Below are 10,091 nucleotides of genomic sequence, written 5' to 3'. Positions count from 1 at the left end.
TTTTTTTTTTTTTTAAGTTTATTTAATCTCTACACCCAACGTGGGGCTCAAACTCACGACCCTGAGATCAGGGGTCGCATGCTGCACCAACTGAGCCAACCAGGCGCCCTTAGGGGTCGGTTTTTCTGAGCTCTGCTGGCGGTTTGGGAACGGAAAGCGAATGCCTGGAGAGGCGGTCCAGGGGAACTACAATACCCACAAGGCCCCGCGCCTTCTGAGGTAGTACCGGTTGCCTGGGGCTCTGAGACAGATTATTGGTTCTCTGTGGGCGGCCTGGCGAGGATTGGAGGGCGGGAGCCGTGCTAGTTTGATTGGTAAAACTACCACCAGCCCCGCCTCAAAAACCCGGAAGTAATTCCCTCGTTGGTCCGTGTGTAGTGGTGTAACGGAGAAACTTGAATTTGGAGGGGTGGAGGGATGGTTCAAGGGCTGCGCACTGATTTCCCAGCCCCACCGTCCCCACCAAGTGACTCTGACTCTTTGGGGGTTGCTTTTGAGGACGCGGTGCCTGAGGCTGACCGAGGGAGGTCCCTGCTGCTTTCTGCCACCCAAGCTGTACCTCATGGAGTCTACGTTCAGCAGCCCCGCGGAGGCAGCGCTGCTGCGAGAGGCGGGCGCTGCCGGAGTGCTCACTCCTCTCGCGGACCTGGACCGCGTGTACGAGCTGGAGCGAGTCGCTGGATTTGTCCGCGACCTAGAGTGTCAGCGGGTAAGGGCAGATTGGGGAGGGGTGGCTCACCTCTGGATGGGTCGCCCAGAAGATCGGGATCTTGGTGTAATTTTGTGAGGATGGAGGTGCGGGAGGAGTTGCTCCTCTGGGAGGAGGGGCTTTGAAGGTCAGGTAGGGACTCTTGGAAGGTTTTCCTTAAGAGGCCCTCGGTGGAGGAGAGGTTGTTCATGACTCCATGGCTTATGCTTACAGGTGGCCTTGCAGTTCCCTGACCAGCTATTGGGAGATGCTGGGGCCGTGGCTGCACAACTGGAGGAGACCACAGGGTCGAAGATGTTCATTCTGGGCGACACAGCTTATGGCAGGTGTGAATTTGAGCTTGAAGATTGAGGGTGGTGTAGGTCTACTGATGCAGGGCTCATGGTGTTTCCCCCCTAGGACAGTGTCTGCCCCCAGCGGCTGTGTTTTTCCTTGATGATGATTCCTCCTCTCCTGATACTTCCTCCCCTCAATGACAGTGTCTTCTTTTCATAACATTATTTTCTTCAGTGGCCACATTTCCCATGAAAGGCAGCTTTTCCTGATGAGAAGTCTTCTCACTAATGGTATCTTTCCTGCAGCTGCTGTGTGGATGTACTGGGTGCTGAGCAAGCTGGAGCTCAGGCCCTTGTACATTTTGGCCCTGCCTGCTTAAGCCCTCCAGCTCGCCCACTGCCTGTGGCCTTCGTCCTTGGTCAACGTTCTGTGCACTTGGAGCTCTGCGCCAAGGCCTTTGAGGCCCAGAACCCAGACCCCAAAGCGCCTGTGGTGCTGCTAAGTGAGCCAGCCTGTGCCCATGCCCTGGGTGAGCGTTTTTGCCTGTGCATGCAGGAAGGGTGGACCAACTGCTTAGTGCCTTGATAGCCCCATTTCAGTACATTCCTGTAGAGCTCTCGATATGGCCGTGATCCCATTCTTTGCTTTTGGGTCACATTCAGCCTTTTGAGGATGAAAGGGTTCCTGACACCACCCCTTTCTTCCAGAGGCCTTGGCCACTCTCCTGCGCCCACGGTACCTGGACCTGCTTGTCTCCAGCCCAGCTCTTCCCTTGCCAGTGGGTTCCTGCAGTCCAGAACCTGAGCCCCTGGAGCGTTTTGGGCGCCGCTTTCCCCTGGCTCCAGGGAGGTGTCTGGAAGAATATGGTGCCTTTTATGTGGGGGGCTCTGAAGCCAGCACTGACCTTGACCTTGACCCAGACCTGAGCCGGTTGCTCTTGGGCTGGGCACCAGGGCAGCCGTTCTTCACCTGCTGCCCGGACACAGGGCAGACTCAGGATGAAGGTGTCCGGGCTGGACGGCTAAGGGCACGTAGACACTACCTGGTAGAGAGGGCCAGAGATGCCCGAGTGGTGGGGCTGTTGGCAGGTACTTTGGGTGTGGCCCGACACCGTGAAGCATTGTCACACTTGCGGAACCTGGCTCAGGCTGCAGGCAAGCGTAGCTATGTGTTGGCCCTGGGGCGGCCCACACCTCCTAAGCTTGCCAACTTTCCTGAAATGGATGTCTTTGTGCTATTGGCCTGCCCTCTTGGTGCTCTAGCTCCACAACCTTCTGGTGGCTTCTTCCGGCCTGTATTGGCACCATGTGAGCTGGAGGCTGCCTGCAACCCTGCCTGGCCACCTTCAGGCCTGGCTCCCTACCTCACACATTACGCGGATTTATTGCCTGGTGAGTGGTGGGGTACTGCCTGAGCTGGAACCACTTGGGGCATGGAATTGGGCCGGTATGGATCCTCTTTCTCCCTCCAGGCTCTCCCTTCCACGTGCCCCTCCCACCACCTGACTCAGAACTGTGGGACACCCCAGATGTGTCACTCATTACTGGGGAACTCCGACCCCCACCTGTCTGGAAGCCATCAAATGATCCTGGATGCTTGGCCCTGACCTTGCGGCCCCAGCTGGAGCTGGCTGAGAGCAGCCCTGCAGGTAAGTGTGCCAAGTCTCTGCTCCCAGCTGAACTCTTTCCCCAAATTCAGCCCACTTGGCCTCAGTCCCCTCTCTCTGCAGCTTCATTCCTTAGTTCCCGGAGCTGGCAGGGGCTGCAACCCCGTCTGGGTCAGACACCGGTGACAGGAGCTGTGAGTGGAAGACGAGGGATTGCCATCGCCTATGAGGATGAGGGAGGCAGCTGATACCATGTGGGGCCAGAGACACAGATGGGCTGAAGAATTGCTGCAAAGACCTTTAATACTCCCTGCATCAACCCCACTCCTCTGCCTGGATCCTTGATGCAGGGAAGGACAGACAGCCCCTCACTGAAGAAGGGGACCCAGCTCTGTCCTGTTGTGGCACTGGCATGAGGCTTAGCATATAGCGGTTTAATAAATGTCTGTTGAACTGATGGGGACTGACTTGGGGTTTCCTGAAGTCTTATGGGTCCGTCTGTCCTCCTGGGAACAGCCCAGGACCTCTGGCCAGTCCCAGTTTCTGGTGTGCAATTGAGGTTCTACCCTTGTCAAAGGTTCCAGGTGGTCTAGACCAGGATTTCTCAACTTTGGTACTATTGACAAATTTGGGTCAGATAATTCGTTGCTGTGAGGGGCTATCCTTACGTTATAGGATGTTTAGCATTATCTCTGGCTTCTGCCCACTAGATGCCCCTAACATACCCTTCTTCAATTGTGATAACCAAAAATGGCTCCAGACATTGACAAATGTCTCCTGTGGGGCAAAACTGTCCCTCGCTGAGAACCACTGGTCTAGACCTGTGTTGTCCAATAAAGCAACTGCTAGACACGTATGGCTATTTAAACATGAACTTAAACTAGTTAAAATTAAAAACTCAGTTTCTTAAGGTGCCTGGCTGGCTCAGTCAGAAGAGCATGAGACTCTTGATCTCTCAGGGTTGTGAGTTCGAGCCTTGTGTTGAATGTAGAGATTACTAAAAATAAACTTTAAAACTAAGTAAAATAAATAGGGGCACCGGGGTGGCTTAGTCGGTTAAGCATCCTGCTTCAGCTCAAGTCATGATCTCACAGTTCATGGGTTCGAGCCCCACATGGGGCTCTGTGCTGACAGCTCAGAGCCTGGAGCCTATTTCAGATTCTGTGTGTCTGTGTCTGCCCCTCCCTGACTCATGCTCTGACTCCCTCTCTCTCTCTCTCAAAAATAAATAAACCTTGGGGCGCCTGGGTTGCTCAGTCGGTTAAGCGGCTGACTTCGGCTCAGGTCATGATCTCGTGGTCCGTGAGTTCGAGCCCCGCGTCGGGCTCTGTGCTGACAGCTCAGAGCCTGGAGCCTGTTTCAGATTCTGTGTCTCCCTCTCTCTGACCCTCCCCCGTTCATGCTCTGTCTCTCTGTCTCAAAAATAAATAAACGTTAAAAAAAATTTTTTTTTAAATAAATAAATAAACCTTTAAAAAACAAATTAAAAAAATAAAAATAAAAGTAAGTAAAATAAATAAAAATGCAGGTTTTATTTATTTATAACAAGCATATTATAAAACATTATATAGGGGCACCTGGGTGGCTCAGTCGGCTAGGTGTCTGACTTTGGCTTAGGTCGTGATCTCACGGCTTGTGGGTTTGAGCCCCATGTCAGGCTCTGTGCTGACAGCTCAGAGCCTGGAGGCTGCACATTTTGTGTCTCCATCTCTCTCTGCCTCTCCCCTATTTGTGCTGTGTCTCTGTCAAAAATGAATAAATGTTAAAAAAAATAGAATATTATATAAAAACAAGTACATTTCAGTGCTTATTTAGTCACATGAGAGGACAGTGTAGCTACAGGACATTTCCATTATTGCAGGAAGTTCTTTTGGACAGTGCTGGTCTACAATGACTAATTTGTTTCTCAGGGAAATCACAGAAACTTGAATAAACTAGATACTTTTTCTCCTGTTTATTTTTATTCGTCAAACACTACAGGTCCTGAAGGTCTGAATTGTATTTGACTGGATTCCTGTCCTCATAGTGGAATTGGGAAGAGAGGCAGTTAAGTAAGCAATTGCCACACAGTGAAACAGTACCATCTATAAGGAGGGAAGCCCCTGTGGACACTTCTTCATTCCCCACATTTGCAGAGAAGCGTGGTATGCTGGCATTGTCCAAAGTTAGTTAAAGAAGCAGGTGAACAGGGAGATGAGGTCCTTGCCCTCAGGGAGTGCCTGGTCTACTGGTAGAGGCAGATCTGTAAAAGGACCATGGCAACAGACAAGGTGGGCACCAATCGTGTATTCTACAAATAATGTATGGAGTGTGCTAGGCACTGGGAATACAGCAGTAAGCTCAAAAACCCTTTCATACTGCTTACATTCTCATGGGGGGGGGGGGGGGGGGGGGGAAGAGATGAACAAAATAAAGTAATTGGCATGCCAGATGGTGATAAGTACTATGGGGAACTATAAAGCTGGGAAGGAGTGTAAGGAAGAGTGGGTTGCAATATTCAGCAAGATAGTTAGGGAAGGCCTTTTGAAGAATGTGACAAAGACCAAAAGGAAGTTATGGAGTGGACCACGTGGATAAGTAGACCAGAGAACAAGTGCAAGGGTGATGTACTGGGGGTATGGCTGGTATGTTCAAGGAAAAGCAGTTAGTGGAAGAATATTAGATGAAGTCAGGTAAGGGGCATGGGAAGCCGCACTGGGAGAGGCCTAGTGGGCCATTATAAGGACTGTGGCTTTTATTCCAAGTGAAATGGCATTTTAAACCAAAGAGTGACATGATCTGAAGTTTCGTAAGGATCACCAGGGCAACCGGGAAGCCCAGAGCAGGTTATCACCCTGCCTCTGGGTTAGGGAAGGCTTCCTGACAGGGCTTTCCGGGGACCAGTAGGTGTTAGCTGGGCAACGGGATGAGCACGAAGAAGAGTGCTCCAGGCAGAAGAAAGCATGAGCAAGGTGAGAAAGCATGACACTCTCACGGAACTGGGTAGGACGACAAGGGAGGGGGCCCAGGGGATCCAAGCAATGGCTTGGAGGCTAAGCTAGGGAGGCTCAAGAGCAGGCTCCGGTGTATTGCAGGGCTGGTGGGCCGATCTGGGACTGAATGTCAGGGCTGAGGAGGCGCAGATTTGGAGAGACGCGACAGGGACCACCTAGAGGTCGAGGTACTAATGACGCCAGAGCCTCTTCCGAAGCGCAAGACTACAACAACCACAATCCTTAGCGCTTGCAGTTCCGGCGTCGCCAAGTCCTAGACTGGAGGCGACGCGGCGCGGGGTCACGTGGTGCGGGCGCGTCACGTGGATAAGTCAGGTGACGCTGCGGGGCGGGCGGACAGACTGCGGGGCGGACGGTGGACGCAGGGACGCGGGTTTAGCAGTGGCCCCACGGACCCGAGCCCCGCCGTCGTTGCCGCCATGACGGGGCTAGCGCTGCTCTACTCCGGGGTCTTCGTGGCCTTTTGGGCCTGCATGCTCGTCGTGGGTGAGGCCGGGCCCTGGCGGGCGGGGCCGACATCCAGTCCAAGCTGGTGGGGTTAGAGCCCAGAGGGAGAAGTGGAGTCCCGGGAATGCTGGGCCCCTATGCTGGCCCTGTGCCTGAGGCTCGAGGACTTGCCTCATGCCTGTTGGGGCTTCTGACCCTGACAGAGGAGACCCAGATCACCAGCTCCTTGAAGGAGGGGCGCGGGCGGTGGGAGGTAGGGGCCGCGAGAGCAGCCCCGGTCCCTCTCGGTCACTACCACCTCCTCCCCCCGTCTCACTGCTGCCGCCCCTCGCTTGCTCCTGATGGGCCTGCTTGGGTCACGAGCCGACTGTTCCAGTTCCTCTTTTCCCGGTCGTTTTGCCCTCCCCCACCCACAGCTTGTTGGGTAAACAGCGGCTCAGACTGGGCTGGTGGAATCTGGTGTTCTCGGCCAGAGCTTCTGCTCCCTTCTTTTCTCCAGAGTGTCCAGGTCTGCCAGTAGCTGCCAGTGGAGGGACTTGGTCTGGGAGGAGGAGTCACCGGGCGGGGGGATATGGTACTGAGGGAGTGGCAGAAAATGGAGGCCTGAGCAGAGGGATTTGAATAGATAGCCGCGCTTTGACACGAAAGCCAGCTTGAGGACTCTCCCTTGACCTAGGTGTAGGCAGACCTTCGAGGAGATGGCACATCAGCCGGGCAGCAATTTCTTGTCTAAGTTGAGAAGCTTCTCTTTGGAGAGCCGTCTCTAACCCCCCCCCCCCTTTTTTTTCTCTCCCTGCTGCAGGTATCTGCTACACCATTTTTGACTTGGGTTTCCGCTTTGATGTGGCATGGTAAGGGAGGGCAGGGAGAGGATTCCCCTAGGAGCTTTTCTGCAGCCTTTCCTCTCTGACCTAAGGCCTCTACTCCCCCCCATCCCCAGCTACCTGCGATATGGACCTTTGGGAGATATGAAATGTTTTGTCCCAACATGGGGGTTGGGGGCTGGATTTCGTGCCCACTTCTCCACTGGGGCTGAAATTGCTTTCCTCCCTGTTTCCACACCAGGTTCCTGACTGAGACTTCCCCCTTCATGTGGTCAAACTTGGGCATTGGTCTGGCTATCTCCCTGTCTGTGGTTGGGGCAGCATGGTGAGTGTTGGGGTGGTGGGACTGGGGGGAGGGGCTGAGTCATAGCAGGTGGTCATTGGGTCCTTAGTCATCCTGGGGTCAGTGACAAGCTTGGGCTCTGCTCATCAGTTTCTTATCCTTCCACCAGGGGCATCTATATTACTGGCTCTTCTATCATTGGGGGAGGGGTGAAGGCCCCCAGGATCAAGACCAAGAACCTGGTCAGGTAAGTGTAGGGCCTTCGGATGGTTGTCAGAACCAGCTGCATTGTGAGCTGCATATTTGTTTGATCTGACATGCTGCTCCTGACCAGCCCCCAATGGGGTGGGGTATCAGTGGGGGAAATGGTGGCTGGGGACTCTCTGGGGACGAAGGTTGGTTTCTTTCTTATTTTCTCCTCTCCATCCCCATGCCCACCACTACCACTACCAGCATCATCTTCTGTGAGGCTGTGGCCATCTATGGCATCATCATGGCAATTGTGATTAGCAACATGGCTGAGGTATGGAGAACCAGGGTAGGGTGGGCATCTATTCCAGTGTGTTGGGTACAATGCTTAGTGATATTGAGGGAGGGGGAGTGGCATAAGGAGTGGTTTCGGATTACTTTTCTGTCTCCCACAGCCTTTCAGTGCCACTGACCCCCAGGCCATTGGACATCGAAACTACCATGCAGGTAGGTGGATGTGTGAAGGAAAAAAAGCTGGGGCTTCATGTCTGTTTCCCCCCCTTCCATGGCCCAGCTTAGACTTATTTCAATAGTCTCTCACTTTGTTTGGCCTGCTTTGCCGAGTTGGGGTGGTGACTGGCCCCATTAGTCCATCTTGGGCCCTTGTCTTCCTCTCCCCTTGTGCCTGGCTTGGCCTCAATACTCTCTTTCCATCCCCCCAGGCTACTCCATGTTTGGGGCAGGCCTCACAGTGGGCCTGTCTAATCTCTTCTGTGGAGTCTGCGTGGGCATCGTGGGCAGTGGAGCTGCCCTGGCTGATGCACAGAACCCCAGCCTCTTTGTAAAGATTCTCATCGTGGAGATCTTTGGCAGTGCCATTGGCCTCTTTGGGGTCATTGTTGCAATCCTTCAGGTGATGAATCCCGTGGGGGAACCTGTGTCCTTGTCCCCAATCCAGACTCATTCTCCTTCCAGAGGAGCCACGGTGCTCCCTTTCTCTCTATAACCATAGAACCCCTGAATAGCTCCCCCCATTTCATTCCCATTTTTTGGTTTCTCTGTTTGAAGCTTTCTAATCTGGTATCATTGATAACTGTAATGTTTATTTCCCTGCTGCTTTGTGTCTTTGTCTTTCATTGAGTCTTTCTGTTCTGTTATTTTTTTGTCTATTTGTAGTCTAGACTGGGTTGGGATCTTGGCTGTGTGTCAGTCTGTCTTGGTGTGTTTGACTATGTTTCTCAGGGCTTGTGTGTATGTATGCTGTCAGTAGGACAGCATGTCTGAATTGTGTGCGTCTTGTCTTTGACAATGTGTGAGCGTGGCTAAGGATCAGCCTGATGGTCTGAATGTGACTGAGTGCTTAGCTGGGTTGACTCTTGGTGACTGGTCCTGTCCATATGCCACTTCTCTCCATCTCTCTGTCCCACGCCTAACTCTGTGGTTGTCTGACTGTCCTTGTTCATCTGTGTTTGTCACAGCATGCCCATCCTGGTCTAGTCATCCATCTGTTGTGGTCTGTCCATCCTGCCATGGGTTTGCTAGGCCTGATCTGTCATTTGTCACTGTTTTATCTATTGCTCTGCCTCTGTCTGATTTCTCCTGTTCTTCTTTTGCAGACCTCGAGAGTGAAGATGGGTGACTAGATGATCTGTATGGGTGGGGCTGTGTCCCACTCTTATTTATTTGTGGTTTTCCTGGGACAGCTGGAGCTGTCATCCTTGGCCTTTCAGGGGGCTTGTGTTCAAGAGCCCTCCCTGCACTCACTTGTTTGTCAACTCGGAAGCACTGCCTGGCTGGAGCCTCAGTGTGGGAAGTGGGTCACTGATGACCGTGTGCAGCTGTGCACCTGTGTCCCACCTCCACCCCTAACCCATTTTCCTGGTGTTTGTGAAATAAACGTGGTATTTGTCTGGGTCAGTGCCGCCTCTGTTGCCTTCCTTTGCTACTTTCTTTCAGGGAGGGAGGGTAAACAGGCCTGTAGGCCTCAACCTAATGTCAGCCTCTTGGCACTTTTCTGGCTCATACATAGTCTCTACTCTGGACAGAACTAGTTCCTGGGTGGGGAGGTATGGTGCTGGGCTAAGGACTCTAGCCCTGAACATCCTTACTAAAAGGAACAAGGGAGTCTGGGGATATGGACCCAGGTGATTGTGCAGGGGAAGGGTCTGTCCTTAGTCCCATGTCTTCAAGGTTTTGTCTAAGCCCAGATGAGCCATCTGCTTACCTGGCTCTACCCTCCGGCATCCATCACCCTCTACCCCTCTGGAGCTTGGAGCCCATTCATTTGCCTCTGCCTATCCCCGTGCCATCCCCTGCCAGTAACAAATTTGAATCCTTGTTCCCAGGGCCCTGTCCAGTTCCTCCCACTTCCGTGCAGTCTCTTAACCAACCTCCTTTTACCCTAGAAGCCCCTGCCACACACGTCTGTCCTCGCCTTTAGGGGTCCTGCCCAGCTGGCGGGCCTTTAATCCTGTTCCTATCCATGAATTGACAAATCCCTAACCTCCCTGTTTGTGTCGCCTAACTTCCAGGCCCCCTTCTTCGGCGGAGTTCGAGCTCCAGCCCACACCCACCCCGAAATGGGTTTGACCCACCCACACCGCCCCATCCAGGCCCCGAATCCAACCTCTGGAGTGACCTTACCGATGTCCGCCCCTCTCCGGTCCCTCGCCACCCCCGGCCCCTCGCTCCGCCGCGCTTGGCCGCCGGCGGGAGGGGCGGGTGGCGGAGGCGCGCGGCGGGTGCGGGCGCGCTGGAGGCGGGG

At 53.6% G+C, this 10,091-nt stretch overlaps 2 protein-coding genes across 3 annotated transcripts; both read left to right on the top strand.

The window, feature by feature from the left end:
• Window positions 1-262: 262 nt before the first annotated feature.
• Window positions 263-4,517, top strand: DPH2 (diphthamide biosynthesis 2). 2 transcript variants are annotated; one of them, XM_049617300.1, is made up of 6 exons: window positions 263-709; window positions 923-1,035; window positions 1,291-1,514; window positions 1,693-2,376; window positions 2,457-2,633; window positions 2,715-4,517. In XM_049617300.1, exons 1-6 carry the CDS (start codon window positions 563-565, stop codon window positions 2,837-2,839), a joined length of 1,470 nt encoding a protein of 489 aa, XP_049473257.1. In that variant the 5' UTR covers window positions 263-562; the 3' UTR covers window positions 2,840-4,517. The 2 variants fall into 2 exon arrangements, with proteins under 2 accessions (XP_049473257.1, XP_049473258.1); XM_049617301.1 differs by lacking the exon at window positions 263-709 and adding an exon at window positions 717-836 and having other exon boundaries at window positions 2,715-4,516.
• A 1,382-nt stretch (window positions 4,518-5,899) lies between these two features.
• On the top strand, window positions 5,900-9,244 carry ATP6V0B (ATPase H+ transporting V0 subunit b). The gene is made up of 8 exons (XM_049617299.1): window positions 5,900-6,070; window positions 6,834-6,882; window positions 7,097-7,180; window positions 7,308-7,385; window positions 7,592-7,661; window positions 7,783-7,834; window positions 8,050-8,240; window positions 8,944-9,244. Exons 1-8 carry the CDS (start codon window positions 6,004-6,006, stop codon window positions 8,968-8,970), a joined length of 618 nt encoding a protein of 205 aa, XP_049473256.1. The 5' UTR covers window positions 5,900-6,003; the 3' UTR covers window positions 8,971-9,244.
• The last annotated feature ends 847 nt before the right edge of the window (window positions 9,245-10,091 follow it).

The sequence above is a fragment of the Panthera uncia genome (assembly GCF_023721935.1).
Source record: "Panthera uncia isolate 11264 chromosome C1 unlocalized genomic scaffold, Puncia_PCG_1.0 HiC_scaffold_4, whole genome shotgun sequence".
Taxonomy (NCBI): Eukaryota; Metazoa; Chordata; class Mammalia; order Carnivora; family Felidae; genus Panthera; species Panthera uncia.
The sequence above is the reverse complement of the archived record's forward strand: the minus strand, read 5'-3'. Positions and strand labels throughout refer to the sequence as shown.